Source organism: Melospiza georgiana, chromosome 13, assembly GCF_028018845.1.
Source record: "Melospiza georgiana isolate bMelGeo1 chromosome 13, bMelGeo1.pri, whole genome shotgun sequence".
In the NCBI taxonomy this organism is placed as follows: Eukaryota; Metazoa; Chordata; class Aves; order Passeriformes; family Passerellidae; genus Melospiza; species Melospiza georgiana.
The window spans coordinates 17,240,311-17,263,596 of NC_080442.1; the positions used below are offsets into that span (position 1 = coordinate 17,240,311).

Sequence of the window (23,286 nt, forward strand, 5' to 3'; positions counted from 1 at the left end):
GCTCCTGACTAAACAGGGCCTTGTTCTCCAAGCAGGATTTGGCTCCCTCAGCTTAACTTTACTTCCCAAGCCTGGCCTTGCTCCCTGAGCTCGACTTTGCTTCCTGAGCCCGACTTTACTCCCTTAGAAGGGCTTTGCTCTCTGAACAAGGCTTCGCTTCCCGAACAGGACTTGGTCCTTAAGCCGGGCTCTGGTCCTTAAGCCGGGCTTTGCTCTTTAAACCGGGCTCAGATTCCCGCCCAGGAATTTGGCGGGAGCCGCCAGCAGCCGGCAGGGGGCGCCACTGCGCAAGGGGGCGGGGCCAGGGGCGGGGCCGAGCGTCCGGGGCGGGGCCAGGGCTGAGGGCCGGGGCTGAGGGGCGGGGCCGGTCCCGGTGCCGCGCACACCCCGCAGCTCCCGCCGCAGCCGCGCAGCGCCCGCAGCCCCGGGGCCACCGCGCCCCGACCCCGCGGCCCGGCAAGATGTGGCGGCGCTGGGAAGCGGGATGGGACGAGAAGAGGGAGCTGCAGGAGCTCAACTCCCGCCTGCGGGTCTTCGTGACCCGCGTGCGGGAGCTGGAGGAGGAGAATCGCTTTCTGGCGCAGGAGCTGGCGGAGCTGCGGGAGCAGGAGCTGATCGGGCTCCAGGTGCCCGAGCAGGAGCTGGCCTGGCTGCGGATGCAGCTGGAGGAGCTGACCCGGGCGAAGCTGGAAGCGGAGCTGGAGCGGGACGGGCTGCGGCGGGAGCTGGAGGAGCTGCGGGCGCTGGGCGCGGAGGTGCTGGGGATGCGGCGGCGCCTGGAGCCCGAGTTGGCCGGGCAGCGGGCGCTGCTGGAGCGGCTGCGGGGCGAGTGTGTGGCCCTGGAGGAGCTGCTGCTGGAGCTGCAGGCCGAGCACGGGCACATGGCGGAGCGGCAGCGGCGGGAGGCGGTGGAGATGCGGGAGCTGCGGCTGAACCTGGCCGCCCTGCCGCCCCCCTTGGCCGGGCTGAGCCTGGAGGAGCTGGAGGAGACCTACGAGATGCTGCTCAACCAGAGCTGCCGGGAGACCCTGCTGCGCTACCAGGAGCAGATCCAGGTGCTGCAGGAGCAGGAGGCGCAGCGCAGCCGGGAGAACCTGGAGCTGCTGCGGGAGGAGAGCCGGCAGTGCCGGCAGCACCTGGAGGATCTGCACCGCCAGGGCGAGGAGCTGGTCGCGCTGCGGGAGCGGCTGGAGCAGGAGATGCTGGCCCTGCAGGACCGCCACGGCGCCGAGCTGGAGGAGTACCAGGTGGGTGGCACATGGGCCCCGCTGCCGGGACTCTCCCGCTTCCCCTGGCACTCCTGTCAGTCGCGTTTTCCCTTCAGTTCTGGTCCATGGCGCGATGTGAGCCCGCCTTTCCCGTCCCTCCTCCTCTCTCTGCTCCGGGAGCTGCTAAAGCCGCTCTCGCTCGGTGTGATCCGGGCTTTCCAACCCCGCTTTCCCTCCTGGCAGTGGGATCTCCCCAGGCTGGAGGAGGAGGTGGCCCAGCAGGAGCTTGGGCCCTTCTCAGTGTGGGGCAGGGAGTCCCTCAGAGCCCCTGAGGGGTTTGGGGAGAGCTGGGTGTGACTCAGAAGGGAGACAGTGACCCTGAGGACATCATCCCGGTGACAGGTGCTCCCTTCCCACCCTGCCCTCGGCAGGTGGCCAAGAGCATGGAGCAGGCACACGGCCTGGCAGGCTCCTGGCGGGGCTGGCAGGAGCGCTTGGGACACGGAGCGGTCCCTGGGAGCAAATGAACCGCGGGACACGGCCCTGAGGCTTCAGGGTGGCCTGTGCCCATCACAGAAATAATCCGGAATTTCTTCCTGTTTTACACCCGTTCCAGTGTGCCTTGAGCCTCGGGAAAAGCTTGTGGTCCCCAGCGTAGTTAAGAAAACTTTGTGTAAAGGAGAGAAGATGCTGGGGGTGGATATTGGAGGTGTCAAACAGGGTTAGAGCGTGTGCAGCTGAGGGTTTGTTTGTGTCAGGATGGTGCTCGGTGTGATGTGTGATCCCCCGTGTGTGTGGGAGGGGATCAGCTCCTGCCGGAACAGCGGAGTATCCGCTCATCCAGCTCCGAGGGGAGAGCACATATTAGATCATGCAGCCCATCCATCCATTTCCTGAGGGCAACATTTCTTTTGTTCATTGTTAGACCCTTTATTAACACCCTGCTGGAGCTCGGTGTGTGCCCGAACCCCGTGTTTGCCCAGCTTTGTGCAGATTATGGAGATGTTGGCAGCTGGGAAGGGACTGGGACCTGTGGCTCTGTGTGTGTCTGGTTTCTGTACTGTGCTGGATTGTTTGGAAGCTGCATAGTTTGCAGATGCTGTGAACTGAGACAGATTAGGTATGTAAGAAGTAATTGGAAAGGCTCTTTACTTTTAAATAATTTTTTTCCCGTTTTTGACAGGACAATTCATTCTGACAGTCGCATATGTAAACATTCCCAAAGCTGTAGGATCACATATGTAAATCCCTCATTAATTAAATCTATCCAACAGACAAAACCTGCTGAAAATGTAAAGAAGAAATAAAGCTCTTCATTTTTTCTATTTTATATTTAAAGTTTCTTAGATTTCCAAAACATGACCTTCTTGCTGTCTGTAATTTTTATTAGGGGTTTACAATGAGAGTCATCATTGCTCAAACTGAAAATGTCTAAATATGGAGTAAACAGAGCATTTTGTATAGCTTGCTGTCCATGCCACAAGTGTTTCTACTACAGTCAGTGAGAATGGCTTTTATTTAACTTTTTCAGCTCAGGGAGGTGTTTTTAAACCAGTTATCTTTATATCTGGTTGTACTTTTAAAGACTTTTCTTTGAAAGGGCAACTGGAGAAACCCATTGTAGATGACAGCAATCTACTGCAGAAGTCAAATAATGAAAATCAATGGATGCCTTTGAATGATCCTGATGCAATGCTCCAAAATGGATTGTTGTTTTGACACCAACATCACAGACTTCTCTGGTACTTTCATGAATGTTTGGCATCTTTGGATTTTGCAGGAAAAATAATTTCAAATCTTAGTAATACAACAAGAAGAAAAAAGTGTGTTGAAAATATCTGACCATTTTCGCCAGAAATTAAATATTATCTAGATGTATATTCAAATATGTCGTAGGGTTTATTAATTCTGAAGGATGTTGTGTTTGAGTTTAATGAGAAATGCCTTTTTGCAGTTGCCAGTCTGCTGTACATGAGAAATAAAATCTTTTGCTCACATCCAGGAAGAAAAATTATGGAATGCGTAGGAGCAGCCGTTTCAGGTTCCGTTCTTGGGATCAAAGCTTTTTTTTCTCACTCATTTCACTTACTGGTTGAAGTATGTTCAGCATGGGTTTTAAACTGCTCTTTAAAAAGCATCAATTCCATGCTTATTTATTGTAGAGTGTCATGTAGAAATGATATGTATGTACAGATTAAAGTCAAGTTATTATTGTTCATTGCAGCTGCAATGGCAATTAGATTTATTCATATTTTCCATATATCATCCAGTTGCCTTATATGTTCATCTTTGCCTCCTGAACTGCCCTTATCCTCACTGAAGCTTTCAGCAGTGTTAAATAGAAAAAAGTATTTGAGTTATAATGCAGCTGAACCAGGCAGGCAGTAAATCATACACTGGAAAATTTTCACTGGTTCTGAGTGCTAAAGGGATGAACTCAGTAGGTCTCTTCCTTCTATAATTTTAGCTGTGTGCCATGAGAATACTGATGCAAAAACTCCTGGTGGTTTGAAAACTCTGAATTATTTGGGTGTAAAACCATCCATGGCCCATCCTGCTGCTCTGAAACGAGGCAGATATTTTTAACTGATAAGAGTGGGTTTAAGATCAGTTCCTGTGTCAGTGCTGTGAGCTCAGGAGAAGGAGAAAACATCTTGTCAAATGCACATTAAATGTTGATATGTCATGTGCCTTTCTCTGTGTAGCAGTTTCAAGCCAGGCAAGTGCAGGGTGAGTTCCTCCCCTGCTGAGCCATGAATGAGCCATGGGATCAGTAAATAGTTCCAGATGGAAAGGGCTGGGGCCTGGAATCCTCTATTCCCTCACTAGGTACAGCTTGGACAACCCAAGTAAATTCTTTCCCCCCTGCTGCCCTTCTAAAATTTCCCAGTGCTGCCTGGAAAGGAGCACATGAAGGGTGAGAAAACAGTTTCTATTCCTTTACTTAGTCCTAGCAGGACGTCACAGGCGTTTGGGGGCTGTGATTGATGTGGCTGGGAAGCAGATCTTTCCAAGAGAGTCCTGTGTGAAGAAAACACCAGATCTGCCAAGCAGAGGTTACCTTTTGCAAAATGGGTTTGTTGGCTCGCAATCTGCTGGACTTTGATGGATTGGCTCCTGTGCTTTTTGGTGTGCTTGGAGACAGGACTTGAGGCCAGTTGTCTTCTGCTTTATGTTTGAGCATCAGGGGTGGAGGGCTGGGTGTCTGGCTGTCTGCCACCCAGTCTATAGAGTGTCTGCTCCCACTGGAATTAATTCCTTTGGAACTGCTGCACAGCTGGCTGGGCTGTGTGGCCCCTTATGGTAATCATGAACTCCAGCTCTTGGATCCCCAGTGCTCTGCAGCCCCATGAGCAGAATCCAGGTGGATTTTCAAACCCAGACTGGAGAACTTGGGGGTGAGGGACTGAAGCTCCTGTGTTGTTGGATGGGTTTGAACAGCCCCTGTCTTTCAGAGCTCCCCACAGTCTGTAGTCCAGTGTAGAAATTTCCTGTATGGATTCTTCTGGGACTGCATTTTAAAGCTCTGCACATGTATAGGTTATTCTGTGTTTAATTGTGGAGGCAAGAAACATCTGAATCATTTAACTTTTGTACAAGAGCTCTTAGGGATTGGTTTTCTTCTGCACCTTCTGCTGACTCCTGGTTCTGTTGCACCCTGGCCATTCTTGCTAGGTAACCTTTTCCTTTTAAAAAACAGCACTTCTACTTTTCTTCCCTTCTCACCTCGGGGTTTTCCTTTGTGTCTGTGCTGTTCTTGAGAGGATTGTTCCCTCAGAGGTGCTGAAGGTCTGCCTGGCCATGGGATGGTGCCTCCCCTGGGTCTGCAGGAGGATTTTGGGGGGTTTTGGTGCTCTTTCAGATGCACAGATGTGATTTGTCTTCTGCCATAAAAAGGGAGTTTTAAGTACACTGAAGACTGTAGGCAAGGATTGTCATGTCAGGGGAAACATCAGTGTAATCATTTAGCAAGAGCTGCAAAGGCAAATGAAGAAATTCATGTGTTATATAGAGAACTGTACCCACGTGTATAGGCAAATATAGGCAGCTTCCTTCATAGAGCTTTCTTTTTTAGTTTTACTTAAAAAACCCAAAACTATTAATGTTTGACATGTCAGCACTTTATATTCTTAGTTCTTACTTCTGCCTAGCACATCATGCTGGCATTAAAAGCAGAGTCCCCTGCTGTATCTTCATTTTTATGCTGTTGCTCATACTGTGATACTGGAGCACTTGCTGCCTATAAGTGATATATTTTGAATTTTTTAAAACTAAACCATCAGTGCCTTGATTTTCCAGTTTGATTGCAAAACAGTTTTCAGGGTGAAATCTAAAATACACTGTTGTGAATTCCTGTTTAGTGTTGTACATGAGGTTTTGCTCTGTAAATGACATTTCAGAGTTCCTGCATAGTGCTGAGTGATGTGAACAAAACAGAATTGGGCCTTTGTTGATATTTAATTTGTCTTCCCAGCCCCCAGAACAAATTGCAATCTATAGCATGTTAGTTAGCAAGGTTAGATATTTGGTATTGATGGATGGGCCTCAAAGCAGCTGTCCAGATACTGCAGAAAACTTGAAGGAATCAACTGGAGGTTCATCTTTTACCTTGTGGGCACTGTGAGTATCTTCAGATGCTCAAATTCCAGAACTGGTTTGAAACCAGACATCTGTGGAGCTGAAAATACTGATAAGGTTCTCATGGCAAAGCAATTGCTGAAATTTCTGATCTCAAGTGTGATTTAAGTGTGTCTTAAAATGACCAAATGAGTCACATATAAGTCGTATGAATAAGTGTATTTTCCTTGCTATGTGGGCTTAATAACTTTTGCACAGGGAATCTGAATGGGTTTAACTGAAATAACTTAACCAGCTTAGTAAGGAATAAAATGAACTTGGCATAAAAGTTGCTTCAGGAACAAAGTATTCCAGCTTGTATATGGGGAGGTCATGGAGCTGATTTCTTTTGGTTTTTGAAGTGATAGAGCACTGATGTACTTTTGTAAAAGTTTTTTTTTTTAATTAAGATTTTTATGTTTTAAGGCATTGAAGTTTACATATTTTATGTTCTTTCAAAACTAAAAATAATTTGTTTCTTTTCAGAGAATAATTGATGCCCTGGAAGAAGAGAAGCAGTTCCTGACCATGTCCATCACAGATTACCTGAGGGACTACCAAGAGCTCCTGCAGGTGAAAGCAGGCCTCATCCTTGAAATTGAAACCTACAGGTAAGATTTGTGGTCACACTCTATTCTCTAGACAGAGTATAATTTAAATCCCTTTTTACAGATATGGGAGCCCCATTCATCCCCTTTCCAGCATTTAAAATACAAACAGTGACTTTGGGAGTCTCAAGGTTCTACAGCCATTATAATTCATAGGAATCCTATTAAATTGGTACAAATATCATGGTATGTAAGAAACCTTCTTAGTCCTGGTAGAATGGATATCAGATTGGTGGGGATTTTGGGGGCAATATTTGGTTTCAAGCTGAGAAGACAATATTCCTAAATTGCAATCAGTAAAAATCGAGGTTATGTAGTTGCCATCAACTTACATGGCACGTGTCATTGTTTAAATATGTTTATTAGTGACCACCTGCAGCACTGATGTAAGCACTGAGTTCCCCATCCTTGTTGCATTTGTAGGATAGTGGGAAGATAACAGAAAAGTCTGTTTGATTAAGTCCTGGCTTTCTCCATCCTTGATTTGTTATGAAAACATGTTTAGATCAAGTGGGAGATAAAAGCAAACAACATTCCTGCTAATGAATCTTCAGGACTGTGCCTCTCTCTAGCCACTAATAGTTACTAAATAGTAATCCAAGAATCATGATGAACATGGCACAAAACTAATTTGGAATGAAAAAAAGTCCTAAATAAACCAAAACTGACGAACTGGAGGAAGACCCTTCCTTCTTGTAAAGATGATGTGTTTTTTCTACAAATAGCACAATATTTTCAACAAATTTCATTGAGATACTGATCTTCAAATATAGAGGGATGTGCAATTATTACTGAGGAAAGGGATAATTTGTGAAAATTTATTGTCAGGCTACTTCTGTATTTTTTTAAGGAGACTGCCTCTGTCATTACACTGGATGCATTATTAATATTCAACCTGTGTAAATAGATGGGGTATTTCCAGTCAAATATAATACATGCTTCTGTGTCCTAAAGCATTAATGCTGTGTCCTGAGTGTGAACCAGTAAGTCTGGATAAAGAGAGCACCAGCTGAGTTATGGGTGAGGTGTGTGGACTGTCAATCCACTGATGCATTTGAAATTTAATTTCAGTTGCACAACTGAAAATATGGGAAACTTGAAATAACTTCTGAGTAGCTTGATAAGGAGTAGTGAGCAGAGAATGTCTTCGTGAAAGAGCACCAACAGTCTGCTCAAGAAGCCTTGTCTGCAAGGAGGCACAGACCAGGGCTGGTTTCTGGAGGAGATAAAATCACAGACAGTGGGGGACAAGTAATCTGCAGTCACTTGATAAGCAGCAGTGTGTTGCTTGATGTTTGGGGACCCCTGTGATCCTTTGAAAGCCAGCAGTGTCTGGAGCATTACTGTGGAAGTGGTAGCCAGCTGTGATCCTTATCTGTGTGTGTTAATTCTGTTAACTTTGCTAAAAAACATGATTCTTCTGAATTTAATCCCAGCTCTGTTGTTGACTTTCACTGCTGTCGTTAAACTTTCTCCCTTGGTTTATTCATCTGCAAAACAGGATTAGCACTGTCACAATAACAGAATTATCAGAGTTGTTTGGATGATTAGTATTCATCCAGAACTAGGAATGATAATGCCCAGATATTCAGTTGTTTGAAAACCTTGTAAGCCCATGAAATTCTGGAATTTCTCCAGAGTTGTATCACTGATTATCTGAGTATTATTGGCTTGTCTAAGGATTCCCTGCCCTGGTTATAGAAAGGACAACAATTCAGCATCACCTGCAGTGTGTTTGTTGTCCAGTTAAGAAGCTCCTTAATCAATAGGGTTTCTTCATCTGGTGGATGTGAGTGCAGCTTGGGTCACTGGTGGCCTTGGCAAGGCAGATGCCAATGGAAAAATGAGCATCTGCCCACTGGACTTGGGATAAGAATAAGAGAATGGGCCTTGCTACAGATAAAAAACTTCCAAATGCCAGCAAACAAATTTCTTTTAAAATATCAGAAGCTGAAAAGCTATTGTTTTGTGGTTTTACATTTATGCAGTTTTACCTATTCCTCCTCTTCTTTTTCTCCCTTTATTCAAGAAAATAGTTCATTCCTTCTTGTGTGTCTCTGTCAACCCTGCTGTGGGAGGACACCCAGTCAGTAAGGTCAAGTAGGAGAATTCTGGACAGCTCACTCATGTGCTTTTTCAAATCCTGTTCCTCTCCCACGTCCTTTTACCCATGGAAAGAAGGGCATGTGAGCACAGCTTCAGTTGGTTTTCACAGAGGATGCTGCCATATACCCTGCCTTATGCAGGCTGGAACCAAAGCCACCAATTCACACTCAGTCCAACATCCTGAACTTTCCACGGGCCCACCAAGGCCCTGGCATTTCCTTTCCTCCTGGCCCTATAGGTTACGGGTGTGGTAGCTGGACTTGGAGCCTTTTTGCCTCCCACCCTGTGTTTTCTCTTTGTTTCACAACTCCTACAGTTCTGTTACAAGGTCAGTTCTTTCCATTAGTCACCATTGCTCCTGGAGTGGGAAGAAGGATCACTGCTGCAAGGAACACCCTTCCTTAAGGTCCAAGTGTATTTCCTCTCTGACTCTGCTCACCCTTCCTGCTCTGGGAGCTGAGATTCACTTAGGAAGAGAAATATGTGGCTTTGTGCAGTTACACCTCATGGGAATATTCATTCTTAAGCACTTTTCTCACTGTTGAAGTAAATATTTATCAAGTGTCTCACAGTTTTGTTCTGTGTCCTTGGAACCCTTCAAAACCACAGCTACTTAACTATGCTTAGGTTTTATTTCCAGAGAGAAGTGGTGAATTAGTCACCCTGTAAAAATCTTGATTTTAAAAGGAGATAGAAAACCTGCCTAGAATCTGAATTTTTCTCAGACCTTTCTCCTTAGCTAGCAGAAACTTCTCTTCACATAGCAGAGGCTGCCTAGAGCCTGTACCAATAGGTTCAGGAGCTTTTCTGTCCTCTCTAGAATATGTTGTTGAAGGGTAAAATATTTCAGTTTGAAATTCCAGTGTCATACAAATGTTCTGTTCAGGTTACCACCCTGCATTCTGAAGCACCAAAGGCTACACAGCTTTATTCCCATGGTCATTGTTAGGATCTCTGAACACGCTTGCCAGGTGAACTTTGGCTTGTGTTCCTCCATCAACACTTCTGACCCTTTCCATGCCTTCCTCTCACTGATTTATCACCAACATTAAGCTCTTCTGAGCCACTCACCACAGCTTTTTCAGTCAGTCTCATTTCTTCCTCTTCATAACTTGTACCATCCAATAGGTTCCATTCCTGTATGGGTTTCATTTTGAGAACATACTGAGTTTGCAACACCTGGGGAATTTAACATGCAGTTACCTGCTGTTGTCCACACTCCTTGTCCTCCTATCCTGGGAGGATGGAAAGGGATGTGGAATGGCCTTGATCCCCTTCCTGGAGAGGTGGGGATGTTTTCTAACTCTTTAGCAGATACCCAGGATAGAGAGGATGAGTTTTTATGCCTTGCTGGCCAACTGCCTCATCTGAGATTTTGGGTTTCTGTAGTTGAAATTAAGTCATTACTGTCCTGAATGCCCATAATAAAATTTGCACTGCATCCTTTTGTTCTCTCCCCACCCCAACCACTTTATCTCCTCCTCCTGCTCTCATGGACTGGTTGTTTCTGTTGTCATCCAGCACAGGCTGACGAGCATGGCCCTGCTAACTTTAGATAAATGCCATTAATAATGAGATGAGCTAACGGTGCAGTTGGATTATTTTCTGGTAACACTTAATTTAAGTGTTAACAAAATAGGAGTATATGTCATTTGGGACCTGATTTCCAGGAAGTAGCTGACATGGTTAATTTTTTTAGAAGAGTGCTGCTTGGGGCAATGTTTTTTTTTTATTATTACTATGACTACTTAAAAGTTCATACAGTTTACATTAATTCTTTGGGCAGTTTAAGTTTAAAAGCAGGCCTTACCACCAAGAGATTATTATTAGGAAAGGATGCAGAGGAATAGAGAAGCAAAATGACTTGCATAAACTCAAGCTATGATCAAACTGAGCAGCACAAGCTGCGTTTGCTGGCTCAGTACAGTACACTGCTCTTTCTCATGCCAGTTTAGTAAGCCAAGCTCAGTTTAACATTTTCTTGGTTTCTGATAAGCATGAGGTCATACATATTATGAAGTGCCCAGTAAAATACTGATTCTCTGTCCCAGTTTTACAGAAGATTGAGGAAGCTTTGCCTTTCACTTTCAGTAGTAACACTTCAGATCCAGCTTTTCTGTGGGCTGCTGCCCTTTGCCATATACAGTTACCTCCTGGAACTTATTTTTAGTGACCTCATAGGTTGCTGCAGCAACTGAACAACTGTTGTTTTAACAGCAGCCAGAAATCCTTAGTCAGACTCCCCACATTCCTGCTTTCCTTCGTCATGGTTAACACTTTCCCTGCCAGCCCCTGGATGTGTTTCTGCAGCGTCACCACCAGCTTCTCTGGCAGGTCTGTCAGAGAAATTTGTTTGGCACTCGCTGGCTCCATCAGATCAGATGTTTGGTCTTGGGAGCATTACATGTGTTGAAGGGATCTGATTCCCATGAAGCTCCTCTCAGCTTGGAGAAAGATTAATTACTTTTACTGTGGGTGTTTTCAACTCAAAAAATAAAAGGAAAGATGCCCATCTGAGCCTGTTTTAGGTAGTTCTAACCCGGCTTTTCTTCTGGATCTCAACAAATGCATCAAGGCTAAGAAAACCTTGCTAATGATATTTTGCTGGTGCCAAAGTGATCGGTCATGGGAACTGTGAAATATACAAGTGATGTTAAAACACCTGCTTTGTTAGTTTTGACATAAATGTCCAGCAGAGGTGTTTGTACCCCAGTCCTGAGTGGCTTTCAGCTCCTGCCCTGGGGACGCAGAACCCTTGGCTATCACAGTCCTCCAGCCTTACTCCTGCCAGCTTTGATGTTGCAGCTGTGTCTTATCAGTGCAGAACATCTGGCATTCCCAAGCCCAGAAATGCTGTAGCTGGCTGGTAGGAGCAGCACAAACCCACCAAGTTCCTGTGCTGCCTGCAGCCTTGCCTTGCTCAGGGCATGACCTCATGTAGCATTTCCAGGCTGCTGCCCTGGCGCTTCCTGGAAGTGTGGGAGCTGTTGGAGTGTCACTGCCAAAAGGGACAGGGACACACAGAGAGGGCATTAAAGGAGACCAAGCAGTTTCTGACAGAATTTCCCCACTCCTTTTTTGTGAAATGTGTGATGTGCTGATTTCCAGTGGAATAGGAACTAAGAATAGTTAATTTAACACTGTAAATTGTTTCCTCCAGCACTGTGTTTGATAGCAGCAGTTACACTTTCCTTCATTTTTAATTTCACAATGATACAACTTGCAAATCCTCCTGTAACAGTTCCCTCATATCACACTTCAACACCACCTTTACTACTCTTTTACAAACAGGAAGGTTGCTGTCATTTTTTTTTTTTCATTTTGACTTTTTTTTTTTGTAAAACATCCTGCCCAGAGAAACTGTGGCTGCCTCATCCCTGGAAGTGTTCCAGGCCAGGTTGGATGGGACTTGTTGTCACATTCCACTATTCCAGGTTGCTCCTACAGGATAATTGTTTCAATTCCTAAGACTTATAAATGTAAAATATTATGCTTATTGTTCCCAATATTTTAATGAAATGCCCTTTGTGTTTTGCAGAGCTTTGTTAGAAGGGGAGTGCAAGCCATGGATTATATGGAGAGAAGAGTATGCAGGGAAATTGCCTCAAGGTAAAATATGAATATTTTAAAACTAATTTTAAATTAAATTAAATACAACTGGAAATCATTATGTTATACTCTTCCTGATGTATATTTTTATGGGTGTATTGCAAAGTGAATATTGAATTTGTTTTGAGTGTTAATATTTTAAATCAACATATTGCTCTTCTATGTGAGATACCTTATAAAATCATGGCTTGAGTGGAGGATATAGGGAGTGATGTTTTGTAGCTCTAAAGCACTTTTGTATGTCCATAGGTCTTAAAAGAGTTCTGAAGTATAAAGCAAGAGGTGTTTAACAGAACATGTAGTTAAAAATAAGGAGTTCATCATCCTGAGGCATTGTGAGTGTTAAAAAGTTCATGTGGGTTTAAAGAGATATCTTAGCAGAGTAATGAAAGACAAATCAAAGACTTACTAAACATAAAGATACCATTTCTATCTTAGGAGCTGCAAATCTCTGGAGGCTGTGAGAGTATACAAGGGAAGTATCACTATTTACTTGCCCTGTTCTTATACTCTTCCCTGTGTATCTACTTTTGGTCCCTGCAAACAGGGTTTTAGATAAGATAGACCTTCACTGTGACTGCTGTGGACATTGAAATTAATAACAGAATTAATCTGGATAATACTCAGGAGTTTAACAATGTGGGGTCATTACTGTAGTCCCAGAAGACATTTGAAGGCTGTGTGAGCAAGCGGCTCAGGCTGAAATGCTCACAGAGATCTGCCTGTGCTGTTAAATTATGAACATTGTGTCTTCATCTGGACAGCAGAGTTTGGATCTGGACTAGCCAGTACTTCTGCAGACAGTGCTCAGCATATTCACAGAACAGGGAAGGAATTACAGAAATAATACAGGAGACACTACCAAAAGTCAGAGAAGATGTGGTAGCTTTTTAGGAGTGAGAGATGTGTGTGGTGCAGTACTGGTTGGTCTTACCTGTCAGATATTCTGGAACATTGTATTAATTTCTACAGACAGATCCTAAAAGGTTCTTTGTTTCTCTCCCTTGTTGTTCTTTACTGTGAGGCTATGAAGGGTTGTATTTGTGTTTGCAGTTTCTAGTACGTGGTGGGAATGTGCCCTTAAATGTCAATAGGAACTAAGAAACTTCAGTAATGAAGTAAAAAACCCAGCCTGTGATACCAGCATAGATTATTTAATAAGAAGTTGTAAATGAACATCAGTATACATATAAAAAGTGTAATTCCTCAATAAATGCCACAATACCCAGTAGTGCACAACAGGTAAAATTAGCAGGATCTTGCAGCTTGAGAAAAAGCTTTGCTTTCAGCTTTAATGTAATTTATGCAGAGACTTAATTAACAAGCAAAACCTACAGGAATGCCTGTACAAAGCTCCACTGAAAATGAAGACATTATTTCTTTCATAAAATATAGTGCATGTTTTCATAGTTCATGCCCTCTATTTGATGATATTTTAAATACAAACCATTATTTTAATGCTTGGTCACCTGTGCTCTCTTTGCAGATCTTATAAACACTTTGTATACAAACTACACTGATATTTATTCTACTTATCAAGAAAGTAATAGAAGTAAAACTTCACCAGCTCCCAGGATCACTGACACGAGGCACAGAATGCCAGTGACAAATATGAGCAGCTCTGCACATTACTCAGCCCACTCCACACTGTCTGGGTCACACACAACAACGGGGGGAAGAACTTTTGGAAGGGACCTGCTTGGTTCAACATATCGCCCTTCTACAACTGTCACAAAGGATGAAAGAATTGTAACAGACCACAAAGAGCTAAGAACATTTACTCCAGACTACAGTAGCTGGAGAAGCACTGAAATGCAGCAAAAGAGGATTCCAGAAAGGAAGAAAACAGAAGTTACAACTTCATCCACAGTATCTTTTTCAAAAGAATCAACACATGCTGAAAGATCAGACAAGGACCACAAGCCTGATGCTGAAAGAAGTAAACCAGGCTTCACTAGATTTCCAGCTTATGAGCTGATTACCAATGCAAAACCATCTAAATATGAAGAAACTATAATTGAAACTCGGACCACACTAAAAGACAAAAGAGGAGGCAGCAAACCAACCGATGAGAAGACATCTCTGCTGAAAGAAAAAGATAAGCTGGATAAACAAACAAAGGATGAGAAAAAGAAAACTGATGAGAAATCCTTTATAGAAGAAACTGTCGATTTTGGGAGGAAGACTGAGCAGAAAAAATATATCCATGAGGAAATTAGCCAGAAGGTAATAGACAGTGATATTTCTGCTGCAAGAACTTTGAAAAGGGAAGCAACCAAAAAAGATGCAACTATGACCTCAGAATCAAGAAGCAAAGATGTCATTGAGATACCAATCACCATTGAAAGTCCTGTTCCTGACAAAGAGCCTCAGAGAAATAAAGAAATAAGGGTACAAGGTGTTAAAACTTCAATAGGAAGAGAAACAGATGAACATGCAACTCAGTCTGCTGAAACTCGCCAAGTGAGGATTTCAGAAGCAGAGTCCAGTGTGGAAGATCAAGAGCAAATTAGGGATGGGAGCCATAAAATGGGAGCTCTGCCAACTGAAAGCATAGCAGAGAATATTGTTGCTGACATTCTTAAAAGTTTCACACACTCTTCTAGTTCACAGATGTCAACAGACACCAAAGTGACTTATTTTGATAAGAAAGAACAAGAAGATGAAGGGAAAATAAAGACTGAGTTCACAGTGCAGTCTCAAGTTCAAGAAGACATAGCCATTTCTGATGAAGGTGACTTAGGACATCTATCAAACCAGGATGTTAGAAAAGTGATTCGAGAGGGTGTTGAGGGAACTCCATCCAAAGAGGAGATAGAAGATATTGTCCATCATGGCCTGAAAGGAAGCGAGAGCGGAAAGAACGTGTCTGTGAATGTGGAGATTGTAGAGGAGCCACTGGATTACACCACTGATGAAAGGAGTGATTTTTCAACGCCTTTCCAAGTAGAAGAAGTGGAGGATTCATTCCCTGAGAGGGAGAGGCGTTATGGTGAGGAGGAACAAAATGTCACCTTCACGTATGAAGATGTCAAAAAGAAGAAACCGCGCCATGAGAGCTTCACTCATGTGGAAGAAGTAACTGAGGAAGATGACTCACCTATTGAACAGAAATATTTTGTATCTGTTCCTGATGAGCATCCTATTATTAATGAAAAAGATGATGACTCAGTCTATGGGCAAATTCATATTGAAGAAGAATCAACTATTAAATATTCTTGGCAAGACGAATTTTTGCAAGGCACACAAAGTAAGAGAGAGGAAGGTGCGAGGTCTCCAGAAGATACCTACAAAGTGGTGGGGGAGGAAGCAAGTGCCCATATTTTAAAAGAGCATCCTCCTGAGGGTGAAAGATCCCATGTTGAATCCATTGTCATTGAAAAAGAAATTAAAATTCCCCATGAATTTCAGACTTCAATAAAAGGGCTTTTATCCAAGGAAACAAAAGACCCTAAACATCAGTTGAAGGAAGCTTTGGAGCAGTTGGAGGGCAGTCTCCCAGAAAGTGTGAAAGAGGAGCTCTCTGCATTAACAAAAGACAGCAAAGTGGATGCTAGTAACTTGGCATTTGATATCAAAAAAGTTGATCAGAAGGAGGAGGGGGGCTCAGTGACCATTGTTGCTGAAGTCAATCTGTCCCAGACCCTTAATGCTGATGAATTTGATGTAGATCGGCTTGGTGAAGTAATCACAAGCGAGAAGGAGAAGGCAACATTACACTCCCTGAAGAAAGAGAGCTCAGATAGGAGCAGTGTGGAAGTTTCTTCCCAGAGTGACAAATACACTCCTTTTGCTGACCAGGAGATCTACAGCTCCTCCACGACGAGGCGCAGTGGTGGCACTGGCTATCACACCACTGAAAGGGTCGTTTATGACGGTTCAGTTTCGGAAACCGCAGATTATGGAGAGGCCTCTCACTCATCACACTCAGCTGATGAGAGCAAGTCCCAGAGGCGTGTCAGGGTTGGCCCAGCTGAAGTCCAGGGGTTTGAGCAGGTCCTGTATGAAGGGCCGGGTTCTGAAACGCTGGAGCTCAGTGCCTCAGAAGATCTCGTTCAGAGAGAGGGGCTGTCAGAATTCAGCCAATCTGTGAAGCACTTCAAACTGGGCCCCAACGAAATCCAAACCACAGAACAAGTCATTTTTACAGGCCCTATTACTACAGTTGTAGAAGAGATGGATTCTGGAAATCTTTCTCAGAAGGTCTCCACAGACTTCAGCAGGACCACAAGACGTGTCACGGTAGGATCAAGGCAAATGACTGAAGGAGTGTCTTTTGAGGGGTCGGGTTTGGACTCTGTGGCACTCAATAGCTCAGATGGCTTTTCCCAGGCTGAAGGGGCTGTCGATGTCAGCAGATCAATGAGGCACTTCAGGCTGGGCCCAAAAGAGGTTCACACTGAGCACGTTATCTTTGAAGGGCCCATCTCTGGTAAAGTGGAGGTCAGCAGCACAAGGGACTTCTCACAGGCAGAAAGTTCAGTCAGACAAGTCCAGATGGGTCCCCAGGGCTTCATGACAGCTGAAGAGATCATCTACCAGGGGCCTGCCTCTGAGCACACAGAAATCACTGAACTGGAAGACCAGACCCTTTCAGGAGGCTCAAGAGCCTTCAGGCGTGTTAAAGTAAGTCCTGCAGGAACTCATGCTGAGGAAATCATCTTCTCAGGACCCATTGCTGGAGTGGTGGAAGATCTTTCACAAATAGCAGAGTCATCTGAGAGCAGCAGCTCTGTGAAGCATGTTAAAGTAGGCTCCAGGGAAACAGCTTACACTTTCCAAATGGATGTTTCCAATATGGGTGGAACATCTGCAGAGCAGCAAGGGGCAAGGCTGGTGTCCATCAAGCAAGAGCCTTCTGCTGGTCAGCCACAGGTCATTGTTGAAAGCAACCAGCTTGCAGGAAATGAAAGCACAAGAAGTGGCTACGTTCTCTCCAGTTTTTCCCAAGATCAGGGGGAAAAGGTGGTGGAACAGTCATATTTTGATCAAACTGTGCAGTTGCAAAGAACGGTCGGACAAAGGTCGGATACTTCTGAAGAGAAGAAAGTCGCTTTTGTCTACCTGGACCATGAGGAGGAAGATGATGAGGAGAATGATAATGATGGACAGTGGTTCTGAAAGGACTCTCTGATGAAGCCTACATAGCAGTTTGTTTATACCTATTTTATATTATCCTTTTTTTTAAAGAGAAAAAAAGGGATGGGCAAACACTCAAACTATTTAGATTATTAATGCTGGACTGAGAAGTGTTGAATTTAAGCCTCTATTCAGCACATTTTATTTTATTTTATTGGAAATTTTATTTTTGGGAGAGATCATGCTCTTAATATTTTTCCTCAGAGTTCTGTGTCTAGTATTTTCAGATTTTTCCACCCATAGAAACAGGAATTTGCTACTGGGGAATTCAAAGGATTCTATTTTTCTGTTTGTTTTATAGCACACCAACTATTAAATGTGTGCTTGCATATGACTTTTCAAATTAATTTTTTCTTAATACTGTATTGTACTTGGTTACTACAATATTACTATGCAATTCAATTTGAATCTCAAGCTACTGACCACAAATTTAACAGAATATGAGACTGAGTGGTAGTAGCTGATTTTCAGTTCCATTTCTGTGTAGTTATATGCAATACCTAATGCATACATTATAAGAGACAGTTATTACAGCTATAAAATTAAATATGATCCTGTAGGATCAAACTAAGCATAGCAAGACTTGACAAAAGTGACATTATTTTTATAGCTTGAATGCAGTGCAAAAAGAAAGAGGTAACACTGAGGTAAGAATTTCTCACAATATTCCAGGTGAGAAATAGTGAATTTTATGGTTAGACAATAGTATATTTAATATATCTCTAAAATGAAAACAAATTTAAAAACTAGACTGGATGGTGTTTCCACTGAGGTAAGGAGAACTCCTTACAGAATCAGTGGCTGTGTACATTAGTAACCTCAACTTCCTTTGCAGTTCATGGGTTACCTGATACTAGGTATTGCTAAAGGCAAGTGTGAAGAGTCAAACATGACTACATAGTGCCTAATTTCCTAACACAGTGAAATTAGCTGATATGTGTCCTGTTAGAAGGAAACTTTTACAAATGACATTGATGACACTTATGATCATTGTGTGTCAGCTCATTTCCAGATAATCCTTTGTTTACAAACAAGATGTCCTTTTCAATCACTCCCCCTGCAAACGCAACCTGAGATTTGAATTTGTTTTTCTTCCTTTTTTTTTCCTCTGAATGTAACATGTGCCTTAGGCCAAAGTTGCCTTCTACTTAAATCGTTTGCAAATAAGCTAATTTCACTTGAATTGCACATTGGTTGAATGAAGGACATAATTTCACTTTATAATTCAGTGACTTTATAAGTTCAGCTTGGAAGCCAGCACAGCACCACTGGCTGGCCTGACCTGGGCAGTGCTGGCAGTAACAAAAATAGCAGCCAAAATATTGTCACTGAGGTAAGGAATACCATACTGGACACGTATGGAAGTAACAAACAGAGGTGAGAAGCTGCTGTTTCTGCACACACACACTCACAAACACAAGCACACACTCACTCACTGTGCCCACCTCTGCAGAGCAGACACACACCTGGCTGGGGAGGCTGAGCAGTGCCAGCCCGGCCAGCGCTGACTCCCAGATTTTCTTCCTGTGGTTATGTAAGCCCAGTTTTGTGTGTGCTGATCCATCCTAGAATCCAGTTAGACTATCTTAGTCTGGCATGACTAGTCACTTTTCAGATTCCTTACTATTAACAGAAGTAGATTTCTCAAAGCTGACTGCTGCTTTATACTATGAATGTAAATGCAAAGCTGAGAAGCTCCGTGCTGACTGACATATCCTGCTCTCTCAGATATAGGACAGTTTAATCCATGTGTGCCTTAGTTTTACTAAGTTTGAAACTGTACAAAGCTATTAATGTTCCAAAGATTAACTCATGAGGTTTGTCTGCACTGCAAAATTTTCTGAATGTTTTCCTCATTTTGTCTGGAATCATTTGTCGAAATTGAAAGTTCCACCAACAGCTGGAAAATGAATAGGAAACTGAGTTGTGTAGAAGCACTCAAGGCATGTAATCTAAGCTTATTTATACTGTTCACTGTGTAATAGATAATATTTTTTTCAAAACTATTCCTATAGGCTCAGAAAAGAGCCTGTGCTTCTATTTATAAATAGGATGTTAATTATTATAATACTTCTAATCTCATCCTATATTTTTGTTTCCTTAGTTGACTGTATGACTTTAAAGGTGGCAACATCTCTGTGTTTAATAGTCATGTACAAGCCAGAATTTTCCAGCTAGGTGCCATACTGCCAGTAATCAGATTCTGTACTTCAAGTATCAAATAACTGCATGAAGGAAGAAGTCAGGTCTGTAGTAAGCAACAGAGGTAAAAATAATGAGGTAAGTTTTCTTGGAATTTTATTCAAGACTTACCATTCTCTGTAAAGCAGATACAAGAATATCTGCAGAAAATATATTTAGCAACCAACAAGAAGCTACTTACAATGCCAAGCCCATTTATGAATACATTGTGGAATCTTTGACAGATTCAGGTGCTCCTTAGGAACAGTGATGCCAAAACTGTTCTGTTTATCTTCACCTGCTGAGAGGATTATAAGGTAAGGTGAGGCAATAAACCAGTGAGGAGCAAGTGACTCATAAAATATAGATGCCCTTAGCATTGAAGGATTTTAAAAAATTAAAAATCAGTGTTGCTTCCACTGAGGCAGCAACAGCTCTTCAGAAATTCCTTTGTACATCACTGTCAGATGCAGTAGGTTATGCCAAGATACATTTCTGTTTTGATAGTCTGGAGGAAAAATTTGTTCAGTGAACTTCATTTAAGAGCAGGATTTTACTCAATTATTGGGAAGCTAGGTTATTGCAGAGTACTGGAAATGTGCATTAGCATGACTTTAAAAAGATTTTAACATTTCAGGCACAGTTCCTTAGCATTAAGAAAGCCTGTGAAAACAAAGTTGCCTCACATATAAAAATTCAAGTTTTAAAAAGGTTTTAATATAAGCAACCCATTTTCCACTTAATTCTTACTAACCTGAGACATTTAGACATAATGGTAACTTTTGGATAATTCTGCCTTCAGACAGCAGAGTGTATTTAGGTGGACAGACATATCCAGCACCCCTTGTGGCTGCATGTGCAGAACTGGGGCTGTAGGTCCCTGAATTACTAATGAGAGCAAACATAACCTACTCCCTGGTGTACTAACTCACTCAAGAATTATATCCTGTGGCTGAGCAGATTGGTGACACACCCTCAGTCAGCATGCACTTCTGAAGCTTACTCATATTATGCTTTTTATTAAATAGAAATAAAAACTTACCGCTGAGTTTGGATTAAACAAAATGCTTTTAAAATATAATTAGCATTTTAGGGAGGGTAAAAACTCTGTATTTCTATGCTGATATAGACCAGAAGTGGGGCACTGTTTTTTCAAATGTGTAAGCCACTGGTCTAGGAAGCAAATAGAGCATAGAAGATCAAGAAGGATGTGTGAGATAGCGAGAGCTCTGTGCTGCTGGTGTTTGTGAACAGCACGTGTTTCAAAAGACGGTCAGAATGTTGAACCTGGGTTTGTTGATGTCAGCTGTGTGAAACTTTGCAGGCAGCTTGTGTTCTGGTCATTTGCAATGAAACTGCGTTTTTTGTGGTGGTATAAGCTTTGTGATTTTACACTTTTTCACTCTTGAGTATTAAACAATGAAAATCAATGCAGATGTTTCTCTTTCTTCCTGTCTGATGTTTTTAAGGCTGCACTGTCCAAGAAAAAGGACTTAATGTCTGTAAATACCTTGCTCTCAGGTTGGGCTAATTTTGGTTCAAAGAATGAACCTAATTTTTCATTCCAGCAAAGATTCACCTCTTTCAGGCTGATCATAGAAATGATGGCAGAACATGGCATATTCCTTATTCCAACTGCACACAGCACGTGGGGAGCAGCAGTGGTTGTGGGGTGCCACAGGTAGTGGGAGAGGCAGAGTATAAAGCAACACAGAAAGTGGAAATTTCAGCATCATAATTGTCCTTGGAGCCTGGCACTTGACCAAGGTATGTCTTAACTTTTACCCTTTTCTAGTAAAGAAACTGTTTTACACCCATTTAAATCATTAATGGAAAATAATTGTATATATACACACACACACACACATATATTTAAATGCTACCCTCAGTGTACTGTAAAGTTCCTTTTTCTCTTTAACCATGCAATTGATTTGTAATGAAAACATCACTCATACCTTTAACCCAGTTTTCTCTTAATTAAAGAAATGGATCAGAATGAGATTTTATGTGAAAGAGTGAGACTTTCTGAAGAGATCCTCCATTTTTAATACACTGAGAGAAAAGCACACATTCTCCATGTATTGCAAAACAGGGAAGAAAGTATCTGGAAGTACTGTCTAAATCACAGCATAGTCTGAAGATGGTTAAGTGATCAGCAAAATAGTTTCCACTGGAAATGGCCTCTATCAGAAAAAGTGTGTTTTCAGGCTCTATTAAGTGAAGCAGTTTTGCTGTTAAAACTCTCAATGGTGAAGATCTGATTTCTCTGAAACTTGATGTGTTTCTCTGAGCAGTGAGGAATGGCACTCAAAATGGGTTGGTTTTCAGTACATCACAATTTCAATTTCCTGGTTTTGACAACTTGTCAGTTGTGATAACTTTTTAAAGATGCACTGAAAATATGGGGGTGTTTCAATATTCTAAAAAGGAGAGTTTAAAATTAAATGGAAATAAAAGATATTTGTTCATACTCCAAATTTAAATAGTTTAAAAGGTAAAACTCTTTTTCCTGCTGTTTCTCTGCAACCAACAAAATAACAAGCAACCTTTTCTTCAGCTAGGAAAAACTCTGGGTTTTGAAAGATGTTATCTCCAGCTATTGGGTTATCCCAAACCACTGGTATTGGTTTTGATTTCCATTTCCAAATCATAATGTGAGGTTGGTGTGGCAGGAATTTACTGCTGGAATCAAACCTGCTTGATAAAGTTTTTCCAGGTGAGAAAGTTAAGAGATGCTGAACCCTAACACTAGGTAGAATTTGCTTCACATTTTATAAACCTCATAGGAAAAGCAATAGACTGTAACCAAAATGCTTCTGACATGCTGAAACTTCTATTTTCCTCTTCCTTCTATTTGTCATGATGTGATTTGGGTCAGGAGTCAGAGGGGGACTATGGTGGGTTGATGTTTCTGTGTTTTGGTCTGTGTTATTTGACCTTTGCTTTGTCAGCCTTTCTGTGGCCCTGCAGAACAGGCAGGGAGGTACAGGCTGTTGATTATTTTCAGCTCAAGGTTGTTGAGACCCAGCTACTTGATACAAATGTTTAAAAAGAAAAATTCTCTGCATAATTGGAAACTGCTGCTTCAGATTGGTTGAATTTTTCTCTTCATTTTGGCTTTACTTTCACTTAATGCCATTGTTCCATCCTGTGAATGAGATGCTCTGTGACCAGCTCTGCCACAATTTGCTGCTATCACTTAAGCAGAGGAATTAACCAAGAAGATCAGTGATGGCAATGGTGGCACAAATCAAATCTCTTCAGGCAGTGGCTGCTAAATCAGTGACACATCTGACATTTAGTGGAGGAAAAAGCCTGAGGAGTGAGTGAGCAATCTGAGCTGCTGCCCGGGGAACTTTCCAACAGTTTGACTCATCTGTCTTTTCCATCAGGCATTTGTGTGACTCCCTGTGCCTAAATATCTCTGAGAAGTGCAAAGGAATAGAGATTCTAACAGGATGCAGGAAGATGCTCAGCCAAGAAGGGATCTAATTAAAACCTTGCTCTGAATATGTCAGTGGCTTCTCAAGTTGCTGTCAGTCCTTTTTTGTTGTGGGTGCCAAATGAGATTTGGCAGTGAAGGTAATACAATGTACAATTCTATGATACAGTTTTCTTAGGCTCTCACTGGAGTAAACTGATAGAGAAAATGCAAATACATATATTTCTCCCTAGTATATACTGATGAAAAATAGTGTTACTCTGAGTAACACTGTAATTGTACAGCAATACCTTGACATCAGTCTTTGCTAAACATCTGTTTCTGTGAAGAGGGGAAGGGTTAAAGTTTGGAATTCCTATAACCTAAGAACTGCCTA

At 42.6% G+C, this 23,286-nt stretch overlaps 1 protein-coding gene across 1 annotated transcript; it reads left to right on the forward strand.

The window, feature by feature from the left end:
- The first annotated feature begins 461 nt into the window (after window positions 1-461).
- On the forward strand, window positions 462-20,895 carry SYNM (synemin). The gene is made up of 4 exons (XM_058033599.1): window positions 462-1,247; window positions 6,312-6,436; window positions 12,078-12,148; window positions 13,635-20,895. Exons 1-4 carry the CDS (start codon window positions 462-464, stop codon window positions 17,267-17,269), a joined length of 4,617 nt encoding a protein of 1,538 aa, XP_057889582.1. The 3' UTR covers window positions 17,270-20,895.
- Window positions 20,896-23,286: the final 2,391 nt, after the last annotated feature.

Excerpts from the sequence above, each read along its gene's own strand:
- SYNM (XM_058033599.1), top strand. The coding sequence starts at position 462 with ATGTGGCGGCGCTGGGAAGCGGGATGGGACGAGAAGAGGGAGCTGCAG. Across the intron at positions 6,437-12,077 it reads CTTGAAATTGAAACCTACAG|AGCTTTGTTAGAAGGGGAGT; the intron begins GTAAGATTTGTG and ends TGTGTTTTGCAG. Across the intron at positions 12,149-13,634 it reads TGCAGGGAAATTGCCTCAAG|ATCTTATAAACACTTTGTAT; the intron begins GTAAAATATGAA and ends CTCTCTTTGCAG.